The 22,829-nt window shown below is 43.9% G+C and overlaps 1 protein-coding gene across 1 annotated transcript; it reads left to right on the forward strand.

The window, feature by feature from the left end:
- The first annotated feature begins 317 nt into the window (after positions 1 to 317).
- On the forward strand, positions 318 to 11,433 carry PSMB2 (proteasome 20S subunit beta 2). The gene is made up of 6 exons (XM_040086364.2): positions 318 to 472; positions 2,921 to 3,043; positions 3,649 to 3,719; positions 8,531 to 8,693; positions 10,290 to 10,339; positions 11,196 to 11,433. Exons 1-6 carry the CDS (start codon positions 382 to 384, stop codon positions 11,301 to 11,303), a joined length of 606 nt encoding a protein of 201 aa, XP_039942298.1. The 5' UTR covers positions 318 to 381; the 3' UTR covers positions 11,304 to 11,433.
- Positions 11,434 to 22,829: the final 11,396 nt, after the last annotated feature.

Genomic DNA, 22,829 nt, shown 5'->3' on the forward strand with positions numbered 1-22,829 from the left:
AGAGGGATGGAACCCGACCCCCTCAGATTCGTGTGTGTCCCTCGTCCTTTTCCACCTCTAACCACCCCGCGATTCCAAAGGGATGGAACCCGACCCCCTCAGATTCGTGTGTCCCCCCGCGTCCTTTTCCACCTTTAACCACCCCGTGATTCCAGAGGGATGGAACCCGACCCCCTCAGATTCGTGTGTGTCCCTCGTCCTTTTCCACCTCTAACCACCCCGTGATTCCAAAGGGATGGAACCCGACCCCATCGAATTCCCGTCCCCCCCCCACCCCGCTCCCTCCCCTCAGGGCTCCACGGCCTCGCGCGGGCGGCGGCTCTCGCGAGCCGTGACGTCATCGGCGCGCGCGGGCGGGCCGGGCCGCGCTGTGTCACGGCCATGGAGTACCTGATCGGCATCCAGGGCCCCGACTACGTCCTGGTGGCCGCGGACACCGTGGCGGCCACCAGCATCATCCAGATGAAGCACGGTGAGACCCTAGGGAGCGCCGGGGCACCGTGCGAAGCCCTGGCCCGGCAGGGTGTGCCAGCGCCCCGGGCGTGCCCGCGGTGTGCGCGGTTGGGGTGCTGCGGGCCCGCCGGTCGGGCTGAGAGGAGGCTGTTGGCAGGGGAGGAGGTTTCTCGGTTTGAGCGCTGCCGAAGCCTTCAAGGGAGGTGTAATCGCTGTAGGAAGTACCTGGCGGCCTCTGGAGCGCAGAGCCAAAATGAGGTTTAAATCGCCGCTTGCTCCGGGTAAAGTCCCCAGTCCTGACCGAGAATGACCGCTCTGTGTTGGGTTGTCACCTTAATTTACCGGTTCAGGTGAGCGTTGGCTTGTGATCCCAAGCCTCGCTCTGCACAGCGATGTAAAAGTGTCTAAATACCGCACAGGCATAACGATGTGTGACAGGAGGTGCTCGCTTGTGCTTAATTCACAGGTAAAACTTAATTAATGGAAGAAAAGGGATTATGGGGACTAAAAGTGTCAGTGAAATTCATAGCGCAGGGCGCAGGGGCCAAACTGAAACACGGCCTTGATTTCTCTGTGTGGTAAAACATCTAGGGCGTCACCAAGTCTCTGGAAATCTCTAAAATCAATTTTTCTTCCTGCTGTTGCAATGGCCTAGACTGAAGCTTGTTCTGTTCTAAAGACTGTGCTTTAGTACCTCTTTTTAAAAACGTTGTAGTATAGAGGATTGCTAGATCCATACAAATTAATATAAATTATATAAAAATGTTATAGCACTGCTTTTACCTCAAATATTTCACTTCAAGTCTGCGATAGCCAATTGGATCATTGTTAGAGGCTGAGGAAGCTGGTGGTACGTACAAAATAAAAATTTAATCACTTGTTTTCTAAGTTAATGTTTGTTCCAAGTAGGTTTGTTCACAAGGTTTAAGGAAAACGTACTTTGAACATAGGATTTAGTTGCTTTTGCTGGAGGGGCGGAGGAACCCATAAATTTCAGATCTATATTTAGACTATTTATTTGTAAATTAATTTCAGCCAGGAGAAGTTTCGAGGTGACCTAATTGCCCTTTCCAGTACCTGAAGGGAGCCTGCAGGAAAAATGGAGAGAGACAATTTACAAGGGCCTGGAAGGACAAGACACAGAGAATGGCTTCCCACTGCCAGAGGGCAGGGATAGATGGGATATCGGGAAGAAATTGTTCCCTGTGAGGGTGGGGAGGCCCTGGCACAGGGTACCCAGAGAAGCTGTGGCTGCCCCAGGATCCCTGGAAGTGTCCAAGGCCAGGCTGGATGAGGCTTGGAGCAACTTGGGACAGTGGAAGGTGTCCCTGCCCATGGAAGGGGATGGGCTTTAAGCTCCCTTTCAACCCCAACCAGTCTGGGGTTACAAGGGCTGGGCAGTGTCAGCAGCTTTCCCTGAGCTCCAGACAGCAGCTCCAGTGCGGTGATAACTTTTGTCATCGTTTTAGAGGGTTGTGACACTTGGTGCCTGTCTTGCAGCAGAGATTGTTCAGCACCACTTAGTGGGCTGGAGGGCGAGCTCAGAGGTGGAGGCTTGGTGTTTGTCCAAGCCCTCAGTGGAGAGAAGGGATTTTCCCTTCACTCCAACAGCTGCTCAGTGTCTGTCTGGGATATCCAAGTGCCAGATCCCTGCTCTGGTGAGGGGAGATTCTGTGAGCACAGGATCGTCCTCAGCACTGTCATTGCAACAACTTGGATCCCCTCAAACACGCACAAACTTAAAACTGTTTTAAACTGCAGTTACAACTAAAAATAGGGATTGCTGTTCCTTCATTTCCTGTATATAAGTGGGCTTCATTACAATTTATAATTGTTACTTGAATTTTCGTTCTCTTTGGTTGTTTGGTTTTTTTTCCACAAAAAATGACAAGCAAAAGAAATGTTTCTGGAAAAGCCTCATTCACGTAAAGCTTCTAGTTTTTGGGACTGCTGGATATGAGGAAAAGGGCCTCATTTCACATGGAATTTGTTTCTCAGTTTTCCAAGATTGATTTAGCTCGATGTGTTATTTCCACTTTATATTAAATTATTTGCTTCTGTTGCAGAATATTTGAATAAAGTTGCATAGTCACTAAGCAAAATTCTTCCTCCTGATTCCAGGAAGCAAAACCTTATGTTTTAAACACAATATTCTGTGTGAAGCTTTATTCTTTCCTACCTTGTTTCTAAGGTAGGAAATACTCTATATTTCTGGAATGCCTCCCTTCCTGAAGGGCTTTGTTTCTCTTTAACAACTCTTGTGTTCTGTGTCACCGGCTGTGAGACACCAAATGTCAGTGTTTGCTCAGAAAGGCTTTTTACTGGTGCTCCAGGTCATGATGCAGTTACCCAAATCTCTTTCTTGCTTCTGTAAAGTCCTGATGTGTCAGGATATTGGCAAAGAAATTTATTTTTCCTCATGGCCATGGCACTCAATGTTTTGGTTTTTTTGGTTTTTTTTGCCTAGACCATGACAAAATGTTTAAGATGAGTGAAAAGATCTTACTGCTGTGTGTGGGGGAGCCTGGAGACACGGTGCAGTTTGCAGAATACATCCAGAAAAATGTTCAGCTCTACAAAATGAGAAATGGTGAGTGGAGCAGGACAGGCCCTGGGGGTTGGGAGCAGAGCTAAGGGTGGTTTCCTGTTGGAGTCCAGGGGGTGAATGTTGGTGGAAAGTGCTGTTCTCAACCCTTCTGTAAAGATTTCTGCATTTTTAGTGTCCAGCAAACGTGATAATTCAGGCAGGATGCAGAAATAGAGTCTGGATTGTACAGTATAAATTGTTTATCCAAATCGCAGCAAAATTCTTTGCAATATAAATGACACAAATATTTTGCTAACAGACTTATTATTCTCTTAATATTTCCATTGTATGCCAACTGTTTCCAGTTCTTCTGATATATTGGACAAAAAATGTCAAGCTACATGTCCCTAATATTTTAATTTTTTGAAGCCCTGTGTTTCTGTGATCCATACAGGTATAATCTACCTAAACTCTGAGGGCCCTTTTTATGCTTATAGCTTTCAGAATAAACCAGGATTAGACAAAAGCCACTACATTTTGTTGCTAAAGAACATTTTGTTATTTTAAAACAGGAATGCGAAAGTGGGAAGTGAAACATGAATGATTTGGGCTGTTACCAAATAAATATTACATTACATACCAAATAAATAGTCACATTTCTTCTCCAGGTTATGAATTGTCTCCCACTGCAGCTGCAAACTTCACCCGGCGAAACCTCGCGGACTATCTGCGGAGTCGGGTGAGTAATAGCTGAGAGATTTTGGCAAAAGCTTCCAGGGAACATTTCCATCCTCAAATAATGGAGTCTGAAAAAGGTGGGAGCTGCTGTCTTTAGTGCTGAATTTGGAATTGGCTGCTCAGGGACAGGGTGGGGTCAAGGAATGACTTAGCATTCAGTCTTCTGTTCTGGGTAACGAGGGGTTGATGGGTCACAGGTTGGACTCCATGACCTTGGAGCTCTTCTCCAACGTCAGTGATTCTGAAATTCTTTGAGTTCACGTTGCTGAAATAATGTCTTAGTAAAACAGAACTTGATTTGCTTATTTTAAAAACTTATCACATCACTTATCAATAGCTGATGCAACCCTAGACTTAAAATTCCAGCCTTGGGCCCAATAAACACTTTGTCACACGCTGCAGACGTGAAGTGAATTAAACTTCTTGAACATCGAGATAAGGTTGTGAGTTTTCATGCAAATACACCAAATCCGTTTAATCTTCTTGGAAAATGATTTCATAGAGCAAAGCCGTTTGATGTACTTAGGAAAACAAGTGCCTTTTGTAAACAGCAACATGAGGCTTTTGGTAAATACCACATCCAAGTTGGGGTTGTGTTTTCAAGTTACTGAACTGCAATTAATGATGTTTCTCAGGGTGATTTTTTTCAAAGTATGATGAGCTGCTGTGAGGGGGCAAACAAACCTTTAAAGATCCAAGGTTAGGAAGCATTTAATTGAGAAGAATTTTAATGTGCTATATGAAAGAAAACAGGATGAAAGAGGATGTTGAGAATGAAGTTGATCAGCTCTGTCACGGGTAGAGGGTGGGTTAAATTGTGTTGCTGTTCTAACAGTGCACTGCTCTGGCCTGAAATCAGGTTACACAGTAGCAAATAAAGGCCAGTATTAATCTCAGGGCTGTATTGTTGAGAACTACACATGAAGAGTGAGAGTTCTTCCAGAACCCTTCCACAGGAACAGCCAGAGATTCTTGTTCTCCTTTCTGATGTGGATCACAGCTGCCGGTAGCAATTTTTCCTTGTGACCTTCCAAATCAGGATATTCCGTGATTCCACACTACTCTTCTGGTTTAAATGGCTTCATCCAACAGCATGGCTGGCAGGTGATGGTTGGCAGGGATGCTGTTTGCTTTAGCTTGTGCTGAGGTGTGATTTGGAAGGTCTGTGTGCGTTCTGTGCATTCCTGTGCAGTTCTTGAGGCTGATGTGAAGCAGTGATGCTGTTGGGGCCTGGCCCTGGTGCTAATGTCTCATCTCAGGGACATCTGACCTGACACCTGACCCTGTCCTCTTTCAGCAAACACAGCTATTTCTTATATATCATTTAAAGTAGCTTTAACAGACTTTTTGGTAAACCTGCCCATCAGGAGGTGGCACTGATGTGGCACCTTTTCCTTCATCTGTACCACGTCCCTTGGGGCCTGATCCTCCCTTTGGCTCTGCTCCTTCCTGAGCCCACGCCTGTCTTCCAGCTCACCTGCTCCAGATGGGCAGCAGAGTGGGGAGGACACTGGCAGAGGCAGATGTGTTTATTTACCGGAGACAAAACGCTGCTCTGGTGCAGATGGCAGCGCCCCAGGGCGCGCTGCGCTCTCTGACACTGCTGTCACACTACACTGATCTCCACATTGCAGGCAGAACCTTCTTTCTTAATGGTTTGTTTGTGGCATTTAGAATTCGACAATACGAGCCTTGCATTCAGAGTTGTTTTGTTTTTTCCTGTGAATTTCGTTACATTTTCATCATAGTATGTGGGGTACCAGAAGGATTATCACTAGCGCTCGGTATCTATTGAAACTGCATAGGGGGTTCCTGGAGGCTACTAATGTAATCATGTGGAGGATGAAAATAAAATTTAAAAGGGAAAACATGACAGTGCCTCCTGTTAGGAGTGGGAAAATAGTTGAGAAGTAAAAAGTTTGGTGGGGAAAAGGTAGTTTGTTGCTTTATTGACACTCATTGTGTGAAACTCTTTTAGGGGGGACAGAAGTTGTATGTAAGGGAAGGTTAAACTGCAGCAGGATTTTCTCAGGCATTTAGACTCTTGTTGTGGCCAAGATCGAAATAGTTTGTTTAGCATTGTTCATCACCATCTGAGTTCCTCCCGGTTATCCAGTTTGAGTTAATTTAGGATTCTCATGATTCCTGTAGTCCAGGTTCTTGATATCTTGGGGATGGCTCATAAGGCAGTGCCTTGAAATTGTTCTTCCGCTGGTAAGTATCAAGTATGAGGACACTGGGCTTGTATCTTACACATCACTGTTGTCTTTGCTTCTGCTTGATAGTCACCATGCGGTTTTTCATGACATTTCTCTTTTTAAAACACGAGATTTCTGCTCCAAAGCGGAATCTGAAAAGAATCGATGTGATTTCCGTTTATATATTGCAATTGAGGCAAACCTGGAAGTTGCTTTGGCTTTCATGGAGGTGAGTGGTGCTGTAGTGTGTAATGACAGGACAAAGGTGAATGGCCTTGAGAGCAGGGTTAGCTTGGATATTGGGAAGAAATTGTGAGGATGGCGAGGCCGTGGCACAGGTTACCCAGAGAAGCTGTGGCTGCCCCTGGATCCCTGGAAATGTGCAAGGCCAGGAACAACCTGGAATAGTGGAAGGTGTCCCTGCCCATGGCAGGGAATGGCATGAGCTTTAAGGTCCCTTCCAACCCAGGCCATTCCAGGGTTGTGTTGTTACCTATTCCAGCACTTCACCTGGTTCACTGCTGGATCCAGTGCAGGGTTTGGTACACTGAACTCGCTGCTGAGGTTGTGTGTGTGGGTGGGAATAGGAAAAACAACCCCCTGCCCTCTAAAGGTGATGAAGTTCAGTCTCTGGTTGTGATGCTGTTTAATTATAGGTGACAGAGTCTGGCTGCATTCCAAAGGCAGCTTTCAGCTCCTCTCCCCATGTCCACACTTGGCAGGAAGCTTCCTTGCTCCCACCTTTCCCCCCTCGCTGTGACTTTGGCTTCCGCCAGATGTCACAGGGCTGTGTCACCACCGAGCTGGGGTTGGGCTGTTTAGCACAACTGTGCTCTTCAGCTGCAAATTCTGAGCAATTTCACACATCTCCTAATCGCTGTCGTTATTTTAAATCAAACAGCACCAAGTGCAAAGCTACTTGGGATGAGAAATGGTGCTTCTGTGGGAAGGGAAGTTGGGGTTAAAAATAATGTCCTGGAATGTCAGTCATCACTCACTTGATGGCCCTTTAACCTATCAGCCTTGTGAAGAGTTGAGAATTGTTGGCATGGACTGAGTTACAGAAGTCAAGGAAGGCTGCCTTTGGAATGGACAGGAGGATTGGGATGTAAAAGAAACTCCAGTCCCAGCATCGAGGTGTTGCGCTGCAAACTTCATTTATAATCATGGAAGTAGTAAATAGATTATATTTGCTAATGTTTAAATCCTGCCTTTCTAGAATAATAAGGCATGAGGGATAATTATTTACATTTGAGTTTTAAGAAGTCTCAGAGACCATTAGCAGGAGAACTTAAAACTGAAAATCAGTTTACAGATGGGTTTAAGTCTGTATAACACCATTTATTTATGGTTGAGTATCTCGCATATGCCAATGTTGGTAATTGCAAGTCACACAATAATTTGAGTGATCTTGTGTCATGGCTCTTAAATATCAACTTGTGTGATGTTTCAGAATAAATAAATGATGAAATACAGCCTAATTAAACCAATACAGCTGCATGGTAACTTCTTTCCAAATATTCCTGGGTGCTTTGAAGATTAAATCACACAATTTAAAGTGATGTTTTATATATAACTGTAGCCTGCTTTATTCTTTCATACTGTCTGAAAGTATAGTGGCATGTGATTTTTGTGTGTGTGTGTGTGTGAGTGGAAATTTACTGTATTGAGTATCAAAATGAACTTTTCCTATGATGCAGTTAATGTTTTGGCTTTAGGGTGAAATTTTGTTTGCTTTTTTAATCTGGTAGTTGCATCATCTTTTTTTTTTTTTTTTCCTTATTTTGTTGCTTTTTTGATCCAGGCTTTCCAGCAGTTTGGAGATATCCTGTTAGTACAATTAATTTAATAAGAAACATTGTGCAGATATGGAGACACTGGAAGTATATAAAAGCTTCTTTTAAAAATACATACAATACCCAAATTTTTTTCTGATCCTGTGTTTAAAAATAATCCAGTGCACGTGTTTTTCATGGTCTTACAAAGTACAGATCTTGGAAGGAGATGTAGGAGAAGAAGAGATGTCTGATTTATTCATGGTGGTGGAACACTAAACCCAGAACATGGAGTAAACTGCCAAATATTAAACTTGGTACATGCAATAAAAACCAAATTGCCAGTGAACAGGACACTGTGTGTAACTGCACTGTGTGAGAGCTTTCATATGTGCTCACTGGGAGGGGGACTGGGAAGAGAGCAAAGAGCAGGTTAAATGAACAAAGAGTTCTTAGAAACTGCAGAATGTTCACGTTGTGCTCACGTGTCAGCAGTAAAAATCCACGAGTTTTATGTTGAAGTGAAAGAATCTGGCGTGAAAACTGCATTCAAGTTTTTGAAAGTTTGAGTGTGCTGTGAAAGCTGTAAAAAACCCCAAACACACTGGTTTTCAAGAGAGTAAGAGTTCTATGTTTTTATTTGCTCCTGCAGTCCGTGTTGCCAGAAGACCTGATCACTTTTAGCTAGAGACCCACAGTGTGCTGCAGACAGGATTGATGTAGCATTTTATGATAAGGAATTGGGTAATCAGCTCTGCTGCCGTTCCCTGGTGCGCAGGGAACCGGGATTCAAAGATTTGGTGTCGGTGCCCTAACAAAAACATCCTTTCTCTTGGCAGACCCCTTACCACGTGAACCTTCTCCTGGCTGGCTACGACGACCACGAGGGCCCTGCCCTGTACTACATGGATTACCTGGCAGCTCTGGCTAAGGCTCCTTTTGCAGCACATGGATATGGAGCATTCCTTACCCTCAGCATCCTTGACCGCTATTACAAGCCAGGTGAGTGGAGCCACTGGACAGGAAAATTCTCCTGCTTCAGTTTAGGCCTTGAGTTTATTAACCAGTGAGACTGACATTTGCTGTGGTGCAGCAGATTGGAAGTTGACTTTCTGCTAGATAAATAGAGCTCAAAAGGTTGCCTTTGGTTTTGCTAGCATGGTAACAGAAAACTAGCCAACTCTTGATTTTTTTTTCCTGTTTGCAGCATAACAAACTGGGACTAAAGGACGTTTCAGTTATTCTAAGACATGATTAGACTTTCCTGGACCATTGGCAGCTGGTAGTCTGCTTTTGTCAAGCTTGATAGCTTTATCTTCTTACTAGTCTGTTGGCTCTGACACGTACATTTTCCCAGAGTATCAATATTCAGAGGCCAGTCTATTCAATAGTCCCAGATCCTGTTGCTCCATATCTTGGATTGGCTTGGTGCGTGATAAATTAAAAACATTCAAGTGAAAAGATATTCTTAGCAAGATGATCTCCAGCGCTCTGAAGTGGTGGTGATGAATCACGGAGTTTGGAGTGGTTTGGTTTGGCAGGAGCCTTAAAGCTCATCTCATTTCACCTCCTGCCAGGGCAAGGGCACCTTCCACTAACCTGGCCATGGACACTTCAGGGATGGGGTAGCCACAGCTCCTCTTGCAACAGAGAGATTTGAGACTGATTCACAGTTCTGTGCACTTGGCAGCTGCTCATAACTCCTGTACGTGTTTGTACCTGTCTAAACTTTCAGTTTTAGATTCATAATCCACTGCCAAGGAATAAACATGGCCCCATCCCCACTGTGCAGATAAAGAAATGTGCAAAGCATGGAATATTGTTAATCTGACATCTTTGGCTTTAGCTACAAACTATTTGACTCCTGTGTGCAAAGCTGAGTTTAAGTTATTATCTCTGCTCTGAGATTAGAAATCCTTTCATCCACCTCCTCCAAGAAATGTAGCTATAAACTGATCATTTTCATTTAACTTGCCTGAGCAGTGGATGCAGGTCTGGAACAAATCCTAGAAAGAAGTTTTAGACCCACAGACCCTGTTTGTTTTCGACTCATGTCCCTCAACAATCTATTGTTCCATTTTCACCATTCCTTGTGGAACAGAGGAAAATAATGAACTTCATTGTTGTGCCTTGTCACCCCTATAGAGTGCTGGGTTTTATCCTGAAGTGTAAGAATAGCAGGAGCATCCCACACGTGCCTCACCCTTTATTGAGCTCATACCCAGCAGGAACATCACGCTAAGCCCATCTCCACCTCCTGCCCTGGACTCGCAGCCGGCCGGGGCAGCTGGAGCTGATTTAGAGCTGCAATAAACTGTAGGAGAGGGCGGTGGCTGGGCTCCTCTGAGCCAGGCCCTGGCCATGGGAGGCAGAATTCCGTCATGCTTCCCGTTCCCTGTAACAAATCGATTCTCAATGGCTTGTTGCGGCGTGAGCGCTGCGGTGCAGGGCGTCCTCGGGACATCTGGAAAGTGTTTTCTGTGAGCTGGAAAGGAGAGGTTTTGGTGCTCAGCTGAAAAGTTGTTTAAATTTAATAAAAGTTTCTGCGGAGAGAAATGGCCTCTAATGAAATCAATCTGTGGATGTTTTCCCTTTCAGGTATCACACGTGAGGAAGCTGTGGAGCTCTTAAAAAAATGTCTAGAGGAGGTGAGTTGCTGAACTCAGGCCCTGATGCTCCTGAGAAAGGAATGTTTGTTTGCGTTCATTCGCTGATACTTTCCTGTTCCTCTTGTCGCGTTTCTTGCTGCCTTTGCCAAAGGGTAATAAAGGCACTGGCCAGATGTGGAATAGCTACTGAGGAAAAGGATTTACGGGCACTTGCGTTGCCTTTGCACGGTTCACATCCTCCAGAACGTAAACTTGGAGCTTAATCGCTTTGCTTTCCTTCTGCTTTTTGCGTGCTTAGCATAACATTGATCCAGACTTTTTCCTCTTGCGTTTCTTCTGAACATGCTGCAGCATCCTTGTCACTTGTGTTACACTTAAGAACTCTCAGAAGTATATACTAATATTTTTCCAGCTTGTGCAGTGATACCTGAGGTAAAGCATTGACCTTAAAGTTCATGACCAGTTTTAGAGTAAATATTAGACTCCAGACATTTCAGACTCCAAGGCTTTTATTGTAGGAAAATAGTCTTTATCCTTGTCTTTAAGAGATTGATTTGAATATGACATCAAGAAGAAGTACTCTGAAGAGGTCCTGTTTGAAATATCAGTGTGATATTTACACTTTGTGTCCAAAATTTTAGCCCACTCTAGTTTTCCTGCTTAAATGTCCTCCTTGTTAACAGCCCTGGCTATTTTACATCTCTACCTGAAGCTTGTCTAATGAGCATCATCTTGCAACAAACTCCCACTAATTCACTCCTAAGCAGTGAAAAAAACCCAGTGTGGTTCCTCATACTTCAGGTCACTAGAACCAGGATGGAAATTAAAGTATACTCTTCTATTTTATTTAAGCTTTGAGTCAGTCTCATTTCTTCTTTTTGTCTTTGCTGAACAGCTTAAGAAACGCTTCATCCTCAACCTGACCTCCTTCAACGCCCGGTTCATTGACAAGGAGGGCATCCACGAAGTGGACAATATACCCCTTGCCAAAGTGGAGTCCTAACCCCTGAGATCTTTCTTCAGCAGTCTTCTTGTTTTGTTTTCTCTTGGTTTTTGTTTTTTCTATTAATTTGAAGCACACGAGTAATGTACTGCAGTGGGAGCTCGAATAAAACCTGACATTTATATAGCCAGTTTTATCTTTTTATTCCACTGATGCTTCCTGAGAGGATTTGAGTAAATTGTTCCACAGTGAAGGTGAAACTTGATTTACAGTTCATGAGGGCACATTCAGGTTATTTATCTTTCCTCCTCTGAGATTTTACTGCTCTCCAAGTTTCTTATTTGTGGGAAAACTGTATTTTCTAGATGACATTGTGCTGTCATCCCTCTCATCACTAAAGCTCAGCAAACCCCAGATAAGTGGTCTGTGCCAAATATACAGCATCTGCTTTATTTTTTCAAAGATGTTGCCACTCTTTGCTGTATAAAAATAATAATCAGGTTTTCAAAGACCTAATTTGCTTATGATAAAGTTTGGGGTTTTTTCCACTTGAATTAAATTGATACAAAGGTTTTCAAGTACAATGGATTTTAAAATGCACTTTTAACTCACCTGGCAATGGTTCTGTTACTGTGAAAGAGCTGGCACAGTGGATTCATATTAAATAGAATTTAAATATTATTTTAAATAGAAACTGGGATATCAATTGCGTGATTTTTCCTAATTGATGTGTCTATACATTTAGAAGTACATGAAAACAGTTCAGTGAGAAATTAAACTGCAGCACTCCTTAGAAATCTTTGAATTACTCTCAGTTAGCTAGAGCTTTGTTTCCTTGAGAATAATCCCTGATGATCCATCTAGGCTCAGGATGCTGCTTCCCTATAAAACCCCCATTCACGGAACAGCCTCGGATAATTATCATGTGGCTGATACTTGTGGTCTGCCCAGAAGTGATTCTTTTGAGAGCAGTATTTGGTGTGACTCCTTCCCTACTTCAATTGGCATTAAAATTGCTCTGGGTGCTTATTTTATGTTTGAATAAGCTCACAAAAAGAATCTTGGAAGTAGGGTAGACGCATACAGGATTGTGTGCAGACTGATAGTTGTGTGTTGTGGTGTAACACCCAAGTTCTCCGCTGGAAAAGGTGAGTGACAGACTTAATTTGTCTAAGCTTTTCGGTCTTACCTCAGACACCAGTGGTGTGTTTAAGAAAGTTCATTCCATCCCAAAAAAAAAGTCTTCAAGTCTTCTGGAATGGATGAGAACTGGATGAGAGTGAGACTTGCTTAATCACACAGAAGAAATTTGCAGCTCCAGTGCCTTAACTCACCCTGCCTTTAACTTAAATCTAATTCTTCCCTGGAGTCCCATCAGGCTTTGTTTAAGTTTAATTCTTCCCAGAATGAGTTTAATTACAGCTGGTTTTGCTGTAATGGCTGCAATGGCTTTTATTTAAGGCAAATGACACAGAACTCTGAAACATTTTGCTAAAACTCACTTTATCTCTTGAAAATCTCTTAGACTTTTACACTCAGCAGTCCCCAGCCTGACGATTTCCTCTTGGCAGGTCACATTTAGCACGAGCGGAGTCGGAGCGTTGTCGTTCCGCCGCTGAAATCTCACCCCTTCGTGTTGCATTAATGTACTTGTTTAGCTTAATGCAGCATCTCTAATTTATTTTACCACTGATGTTGAATGTTTTTGCAGGTTTCTTGTCTCGTTTCAAGCTCATCACTGCAGAGGGGCTGAGCTGATGTGATATTTTTGTCGCTGCATATCAAAGCAGCGATGCCCCTTCATTGGAGGGATTCATTGTTCCGACACCGAACTGGGGTGTGGAGCTCTCGGATGATGTGAGCCCTGGCAGAGAATCTGCCTGGAGTTTTTATTGGCACCTATTTGCATGCAGGTGATTAATAAACATAAAACAATTATTCTCTGGTTGGATCCAGGTTGGAGTGGAACATATGTTTTGCCCAAGGGCAGGGCCCAGGATCTGAATCCCCCATGGATAGGAAGATCCAAGGGGTTGCATCCGAAGCCAATGGAGCGGCAACCTCGAGGAATGAATAAATACAGCCCTTGATTTCAAACCAAGAACAAAAGAACTGGCCCACAATGAGATTGGACTGTAGCCTCTAACAAAGGAGAATTTTTTGAGATTTTTCCAAGAATTCATACTTTTTAAGGAAAAGTGTGATACTTCTGCTGTATAACTTATTTTTCTAAATGTCTGCAGTGCTGGTATTCAGATTCACAAAACGGTTTTTATTTTTGACAGTATTACATGGAATCTGTTTGAAAAATCAACATTTAAGTTAATGAAAGAGTAGAAGGCTCCTTACCTGCTTCAAATTTAGCCCTAAAGCTTCTGAAAACCATATTTTGCCTAGAATCCAGGAATCCCTTTTCGAAAGAATTCACCTCTCCATTTGTATTTGTCATGACAGGCCTCTCTTTCATAAGAAATCTCTGACGTAATTGAGCACCGCAAGAAAATACCGCTTTGTACTAATTTTTGTGGCTCACATTATGAGAAATGAATGTAGTAGTCAAGGTACTGTGTTCCTGGGGCACTGTGGCCACGGTGAGCTGCTCTGCCTTGCCTTGCCTGGTAATTCTGACCATATGTTTTACTCTCGAAGCCTCAGGGCCCAAAGAGTTAACAAGGCCCTTTTTCTCGTGTTAGGTTTCCTGTTTAAGGATGGTCTTTTCCTGGGGAGCAGATCATCACCAGCTCATCTCTCCAGAGCTTGGAGTTAGTTCCAGGATCAGTTTACAGATTTCTCTGTGCCTTAGGCCACATTGGGTTGGGAGTGCTTTGCTGGAAGAGGAATGTGAGCGTAGGTGCAGCGCTCACGGGGCTTTTTCTTGGTGTTAATTACACCTTTCCATGGAAGAAAATCTGTGTTTTGGGATAGACCTCCCTGTGACCAGAAGCATTGGCCCAGACGAGCTGTCAGGGCTCGGCTGCCTTGTGGAGTTGGTCTCGCACAAATTTGTAACAGTGACTCCGTGACTCGAAAGTCATCTTGAGAGAAGTGACAGCCAAGCAAGGTCATCAGTCAAAACCTGAAATACTGAGACTGTCTCCCATCGTGCTGTGTTCACTTTTATGGGGAGCTGCTGGTAAGGGGGAGCCCCCCAGGCTGATTCACCTTCCTTTCCCCAGGATTTCTTCAGGGAATCCATGGCCCTGTTCTGTTAAACCAAGAGATGCTCGAGCCCTGGGCAGGTGAACAGCCTCAAGCAGGGCCTGGGTTTCAGTGCAAACCTGAGTGTCCTCAGCAGAAATTAGTGAGACTACCTAATAATAATAATAATAATAATAATATAGAAATAAAGTGTGCGTGATCATTCCTACAGCATATTCTCGGCAGTCCCTGAGTTTGACTTCTGTTCATGCTGATCAGTCACTGGCAGAAACTTTGCCACCAAATGGAGCTGTCACTTCCCAGAGTCACGGTGTGGGAGCAGAGGGGAGAGATCAGGCTGAGCTCTCCCAAGGATGTGTTTTCCTTTGCTCTTGTCTCTAGTTTTGGCAGTAGGCTCTTCCAAGAGGCATTAGCCCATGCCAGGGCTGACATTCGGGATTATGATCATAGGATTTGGTTGAGTCCATTTTCCCATCTGAAGCAGGGACGGAATATTCCTTTTGTATTAAATAACTTGGCATTTAAGGAAGAAAAAAAACCTCTGCTACCTGTGAAGCACTGGATATATTTAAGGAAAAATTAATTTATCCTACTTGTAAAAAGCTTTTCCTTCAAGCCATTTTTAATTCTTTCAGGGTTTAACCTTACACGGAGTTTCCATGTGTTGTTATCAGCCATCAACAGTAATTTAGTGCAGGAAATTTTTACTGATCAAGCTAAACAGACATCAGTTGTTTTAACAGATTAAAAAAAAAATGCAAAATGTAAATGATGGAATTAAAATTTATAACTTGTCTGTTTTCCATGCCCTTGACTCTGTTGGTTTAGATCTCTGACTGGCTGAGGACTGATGCTAAAAAATAAGTTAGTTGTCTTGAAAATGTAAAGTGACAGTTTAAGTGTTTTATTTCTGTGCTAATGTGCAATTAGGTCGTTATCCAATAAGCTGATTCATGTAGTTTAACTCGAGACAGCTGTGGAAGGCAGAGAAAACCCTGAGCTCTTGGGGCATGGGGAGAGGGTGTCTAAAAGGATCTGTTTCAGAACTGCCAGGATGATATTTTCCCCTGTGTAATACAGTAAAGTTTGCAAGATTTATGAAAAACTAAACTCTGCTGATCAAATCTATAGAGAGAAAATCAAAATATGGGTCTCTCTGAATGCCAGCAAGTGTGGTATAATTTTTGATCTATAAATCAACTCTAAGACAGCCCTACAAGGTGGGGCCAACCTAATCACTGAATCCTCTGAAGTGATTTCTTGGTTGGGTGTGTTTTGATTTGGTTAAATTACCCTTTGCTTAACAGAGGTTTCCTTGATGTTGTTAGATATTTCTCGTGTTTATGCACAAACATGAAAATCGTGGATCTCCTGGAGTTAATTTACAGCAGACAGAGGGAACTCCATAATTTTTTGTGTCAGTATTTGGAGGATTATTGACAATATCCTGCGACTGTACCACCAAAACACCCGTGGGCCTCCGCGGTGCTTGATCTCCTCTTGCCGAATGTTGCAGTGGGAGCGTGGCTGATGCCGTTCCCTGCTCCCGGAGTTTTTGGTTTGTTGGGAACACCTTTGTGTCTGCCCAGCTCTGGGTTCAGCAGAGGGCAGTGATCTCGCACACTGCTGCCTTCTCCTGAGCTGGTTTGTCCTCTTCCTGCCGTGCAGATCAGCTGGTGGGCACAGAGCTCATGGAGAGAGCCTTGTCCAGCAGTGGGAGGTGGGATCTACGGGCTTGTTTCTTCCCTTGGAAGATGCTTGTTTTCACAAATGTTGTGCAGTTGTGCTGTGAAACACGTAATTTATCCATATTATCAAAGGAAGATAGCCAGGGACTTGCCAAAAACCCAAAAAGAGCGGCTGGAATCCATCCTGTCCTGGTTTGTCCAAGCACTGACGAGCAGGGACGTGAAGTTAAGGTAAATCTTCAGAGTTTTTTTGGGATATTACAATTCTCCCTTGCAGAGCTGCTCTGGACATTCATGCTGTGTGCTCTCAGTGAGGATGCTCACAGGATTTTAGCAGCAGCTGTGCCAGGGAGGAAAAGCTCCTGCACCACATGGTACTGTTTTCAAAGGACTTTCTGTGATCCCGCAGCAAAATTTGCTGAAGAAAAAATATCGGGAAAAGCCTGCAATGGCTGATTTGGAATGTGGGATATCACAACCCCTTCATTTGCTCCCTCCCAACAAGCCTGCAGTGTGCTGAGCCTCTGGCTCAAGGGTGGCATTATGGGCCTGGCTGGAGCAGAAAATGCACTTGTCTGTGTAATTAAAATGGCCCCAGTTGGATTATATGGGAATCAGAAACTTTCAAGTGCATAGCCAGACTCTGACATGGGAATTAGGAAAACATTTCTAAAGCTGTCAGCTTGTTTGGTGGTTTTCCTTTTTTTTTTTTTTTCTTTTTTTTTGGGACAGAAGTTTCTTGTATATTTGAAACTTTTGTTACTGGGCAAGGCTGAGTTTGGGATATGAAAGGATTTCCAGGGTTTACTTATTCCTTATTTTCTCTGATTTAAAATTATACAATTCAAACCTGTTTCTTTTTTTTTTTTTTTTTTTTTTTTAAATCATCCTTAAACTCACATAGTTCTTAGCGAGCACCTTCAAGAAGAAAATAATTAAAACACGGTTTTAATTTAATTTGTCTTACAGTGTTCACTCGATGCACGTGAGAAACCTGCCCAGAGCATCACACCAGGGGCTTTGCTTGGGCACATCTGATAACTCCAAGGTTTTTGTGTTGGTTTTTGCCTCGGGGTTGATGCCTGTGCTGTGAGGAACCAGGGGAACGCTGGCTGTGTGTGCTCCACGTCCCACGTTCACGTGAACCAGGAAAGGATTTGAGGTTGACCCATCCCAATGTGTTTAGGAGCTGTGAAGCCACACGGTCACAGTTTTGGTTTTGGTTTCCATGCTGGCTCCAAAATTTACAGGGTACTAAAGCAAAGGGTTCTTTATGTTCAAAAGCTGTGAGAAAGCTTATTAACACATGGAATTAATAGAAAACATTTTTGCCCCAAGCTGAGCTGAACGGAGCTATTTTTCCTCACAGGATTTGCTGAATTACTCCTTGGCTCAGTAGGTTCAAAGGCACTGACAACTTTTTTTGAGGAATGCTTTTAAACAAGAATGTTCCTTAATTTTTTTTTTTTTTTAAGCATTTTATCTAAGTTTTCTGCCTTACCAGGAGGTAAGACCATTGTGTTCTCTATACGGTCCACATACCAAATGTTCTGAAAGATGATCCATAGGGGTTTCCCATCTCCTGGACTTTCCTCACTTCCCTGGGGAGAGCTGAATGCTTCAGTTTGTCTGAAACCTTTCCCTTTGCCCGTGTCCTGATGAGGCAGGGATGGGCTGTGGATGCCCTGGGCCTGTTTGGGCTCTGGAGAACTTTGAAGAAGTTTTTTTTTTTTGGAGAGGTTTTGTGCCAAACCCCACCTTCCTCACGAAGAGAACCTGAACAGTGCCAAGTCAGGGCTGTCTGTGCTACAGGACCGGTCTCATCTCTCATGGTGATTACTGTGTGCTCCCCGAGGATCCCTGTGATGACCAAATTAGCAGGAAACTCCAAAAGCCATAATCTGTAATAAATAATCATGTGCTGCTGCCGTATGACAGGGCTGGGAGAGGAAATGAAATGAAAATGTGTCAGGAGTGGGAGGCCTGGGCTGAAATAATTCCCTGTGGTGCCAGGGTCCATTTAAGAGGCAAAACAGCAGCGCATTACCAAGAGGGTGTAAGAAAGGTTGTTTTCGTGGTCCAGACTGAGCAAACTGGCCTTTCCACCAGCCTCCTCCTCCTCCTCAGCAGTGCCTGCATCCTACGTGTCCTGCCTCCCTGCTGGAACGCTTTTGCAGGTAGTGAGGTTGAACAGAGATCCCTAAAGGAGAGAGTTTTTTATCATTGGGGGAAAAAAATGATAAGCATACAGATTATATCTTTGAAACAGGCTGTTGAAATGAAGTTTGTTTGTTTGTTTGTTTTGTAATTACGGTGCTCGAGTTGATGTATCTGTGTTCGAATCCCAACCGATTCCTAAACGCCCCACGTCCCTTCAGCTCTTTGTGTCACATCTGTTTTCAGTGAGGTTCAGGTAACTGCTTCCTTTGTAAACTTATCTACTAAAATAGAAACCTGCAGGTAAGAATTTCAGCACAGGGTCTAATACAATGAGGATTTGGTGTTTGATGGCACAGCAAAGTACTGTGGGAACATAAATGCCACCCTCCTGAAAGAGATATTTGGATTGGATAAAATGTTTTCACAGGAAGAGCTCCTTTCTTTGAAAGTATTTGCTGCATGCTGAGAAAAAAAGCAACATCCCTGGAAGAGCCAATCTACACAGGAATCTGGTCAGAATTCCATGTAGCTGCCAATGAGATCTTCAACACTTGGTGAAACTCTCATAACCCCTGAAAAAAGGCACTCGGCATTTCAGCCACTGATGTTCTGAATCTCATCCAGTAAAAGAATCCATGGATCCACTTTGATCAGGTCTGTGACAAAGGAAAAGTTTGACTGGGAGACCTTGAGTGTCCAGTGGGAAGTATGTGATTTACTCATTGCACTTTTTTAAGGATAAAGAAATCCAAGATGCTATTGCAGAATTATCTGAAATTGTTCTGTGAGGTAACAAATAGGATCACAGAGAACACGTGGAATTTTGGGCCAGAGGAAGATGACGGACCGGTTGTTTTTTGTTTGGTGGGAGTCATTCAGTTACACCAAGAAAATGCTACCTCTTGGGGATTTTTTTTTGTTGTTAATTTAGGGCTCTAAACAGTGGAAAAGCTCAAGAAGGATTTAAGGCACCTCTGCAGAGCAGAGCCATTGTCAGGTGAGAAGCTGCAGCATCCAGACACATCTTAAGGTGCTGCAGAACTTCTTGGCTTGGAGCAATAAATGGATCTTTCTCTGAACTCATTTCACACTCCAGAAAAAGCTGAGTTGTCTCCATTTAACATTTACTTTGGCTATAACCTTTGCTACTAAACCAAAGCTATCCTGATGAGACATTCTCCTGGATCTCAGGGATTTTAGCCTTTCTCTGCTGAAAATAATCAAATTAGAAGCATCTGAAGGTGTCAGGACAAAAACATACAAAGGAACCATCCAGAACTTCACTGCCATGATATTTCCTGCCTTGGAAAAGTTCTGGGATGCTTCAGCACCACAATCATGGGAACAAAGCTTGGGTGGATGTTCAGTGTCTGAATTATTATGTTCAGTGTCTGAATTATTATGATATGCTATTGGAAATGCTCAGGTGGCCACAGTGGGAATTCTTTTCCATATAAAGGAGCTGAGGTGGGAAGACCAAAGTGATAACTTGTGGCTCATTGTGGCCACATTCTGGCTGATGACTGGGTCAGACTCTCTCTGCCAGCTCTGCTTGGGTAATGAAGGCTCCACATCCTGCACCGGCACTGGGAGAGCAGGGTCTACACCAATAATTTCAGGAGCGTCACGTCACCCTCACAAATGACATTTATTTTACTGCCTGACTTGAAAAAGTTTCCAGTGTTGGTGTTTTGATGCAGTTGCACCAGCAGGAAAAGCTTCCCTTGCTCACAGGGGCTCCTTGGATTCCGCGTGTAAAGCTGGGAATTTAATGGACTCTCCTATAGGAAGGAATGCATTAACTACAGGTCAGCAAACTCTGGTTATTGGGTTGTTTCACACCGAGAGCTGTTATTACCCTGTTGCTTTTAAGGTGCCTGTTTAAAGGTAATTATTTAGTCTGTCCAGAGCCGTGTGGAATTCCAGCACAGCCTCTGCTCCCTGGCGTTAATGATGCAGCACAGTCCCAGCTCCACGTTCCCCTTGGTTTGCCCTTGGGACAGCTTGAGGAGTTTCTCTCCTTTTCTTTTTCACTTGTCAAGGATTGGTATGTGGTTTCCCTGGATTTGTCATTCATTCAAAATTAATTCAAAAAAGATTTTTTGTTTTGTTTCCTTTCCCTTTAGAATTGAAATCCCGGCGTGTTCTGTAACAAGCGTAGAAACCCTGAGCCTGGATCTATTTTTACTCCTTGACACAATCCTATGTATTTTCCCACGATGAGATTTGTAATCAGTGTGGGAATTTATACTGGGCTTGAGCCTGGAATTGTGTAAAATGTTTTTTGGTTTTTTTTCCTCTTAGGATGGAAAGGGAGAGGACATGTCAGGGGATGGCCTTGTTTGGCAGGGAGCTGGGAGGGGACTCCAGCACAGACAAAATTGGCCTTGCACGACCCCTGGCTCTTCTGAAGTGTCTCTGTGGGCCTGCAGGAATGAGGATGTCCAAAATTTTGGGAAGCCTTGATGCTTTTAGAAAGTCGCTCCTATGTGACATGTCCCTTACTCATCCTGAGCATCTCTGGTGGAATCAACAAGTGAATCCAAATCATGCAGCTTCCTCCCACTCACGGGTCATTGGAGGTGTCCCGGCCTTTCAGGCACCAGACTCTTCCTCATAAAACATTCCAAAGGCTTGCAGGTATCCAAAAAGGAAAATGAGGAGGGAAGTATTTTCCAGCCCATGGATGTGGTGTGTAATTACTGGAGGCAGATCCTGATTCTCTGTCTGCGTTGCTCATCTGTGCTGTGTCTAAGAATTCCTTGATATTCAAAGTGCCCCAGCCAAGCCAGGTTTGCATAATGTGATTAAATTAGGAAATGATATTTCATGCCTGGATATTACAGTGTACACACACACACACACACTTTCATCCTGTGTTGGAGCGTCGCTTGCTCTGCTCTGATACCGTGCTCCAGAGGATGTCTGCAAATGGAATTATTTCAGGATAGTTATCCTAAATAACCCCATGCAGGGAAACCTGTATTGTAGCACAAAAGCACCTTACTCTCCTTTATCATAATCCATTTAAATGTGGATTATGCTGATGCAGAACAGGGCGCTCCTACTTTGGAATAATTTTAAATAGAAATAGTTTGTGTGCTTTTGGCTCACACCCTGCATTATCCAAACTGGCTTTGAAGTGTAAACAAGCCTCTGATGTGTCTGTAATATTTCCATTCTGCTCCCTGACTCCTCCTTGTTTCTTGGCTCTTCCTTTGGGAAGGTCCAGAGCAAAACCAGACCTGCAGAGCCCGTCATTTAGGTCTCTGCTTTCACAGACCTCAATACCAAGGGACGTTTCCAATCCAATTCCCAATTTAAATGCCTCCCTAAGCTTTGAAGGGAATATTTAGATGCAAGTTTCTGACACTGAGCCATCCCCACAGATTATATTAGGACATTAAATGCTTCCTTTCACACTTTCCTGAATTGAAGGTTTGTGTTTCAAACCTCCTGTGGTCTCGTTTGGGACTGTTTGGGGTTCTCCCTCTATTACCATCAGCCTGTCCTGCACCTCCAGAGAAGGGTCCAGTGCAGGGAGTGCTGCCGTAGCTCAGTCCCTGCAGCTGCTGCTCTGTGAGGAGCAATGATGTGTAGGGAAGACAGCAAGGTGGCTCCCTAAAATCCCCCCTTACGCTGTGTCAAAAACCATTTTTACATCTGTTCCCATGAAAAGTTGCAGCTCCTTACCCGAGGCAGGTAAGACTTACTTAAACCTGCTTCCTGACCATTTCATGAGTGTCCTGTCTCTTGGTTTGGTGTCAACTTTCCCTGTTTTGTGTTCTTTTATCCCACAGTTTTCCACGCCTCTGCCACATCCTGCTCATGTGCTTCCTCCTGCAGCTCCAGCCCTTGGTCCTGCCTCGCTCCCACCTGAGTTCCCATGGATTCACCCGCTGGAGTTTAGCAGGCTCGTAAGTGCCATTCAGAACAGAGCAAGCACACTGATGTCATGCAAAATGATCTGCTTTTTGCTTTGTTAATCCTTTTTCTGACCATTCCCATGGTGTTTGTTTCTAAGCTCTGCGAGTACGAGGCGCTGGTGCAGAGTCCCGCTGGTGATGATGCCACAAACGCAACTCACTTGGAGCTCCATTGCCTGGAGATCAGTGGGGCTGTTTTATCTCCTGTTTTATCACTGATACCATGAGGTCCTTCTGCAGCTCCTCACAGACAGGTTTAGATTTGACTACCCTGAGTAGTTATGAAACATCAGCAAACTCATTCATCTCCACAGGCGCCAGCTGGCTCAGCACGAGGGCTGGGGACACGGGGCAGGAACACCAGCTCCTGTCACCCCCCGAGCTCTGCTTGTGGCAGCATTCAACCCCCAGCCATCAAACTGGATAATTCTTTCTTAAATCTATGCAATTTTATGTAATTACCATATAATAAACTATACAATCGCTTTAAAAGGTACAACCACAGAGGCGAAGGATCCTTCTCACAAAGACGATGGAGGTGCTTTCTTCAAATAAAAAGAGGTTTATTAAGAGAATGAGAATGACATTGTAGTGTGGGTGTTGTACATCTTTTGCAGCATTAAGAGAAACAACAGCAAGTACAAAATCCTGCA

Source organism: Hirundo rustica, chromosome 25 (assembly GCF_015227805.2).
Source record: "Hirundo rustica isolate bHirRus1 chromosome 25, bHirRus1.pri.v3, whole genome shotgun sequence".
NCBI classification, from domain to species: Eukaryota; Metazoa; Chordata; class Aves; order Passeriformes; family Hirundinidae; genus Hirundo; species Hirundo rustica.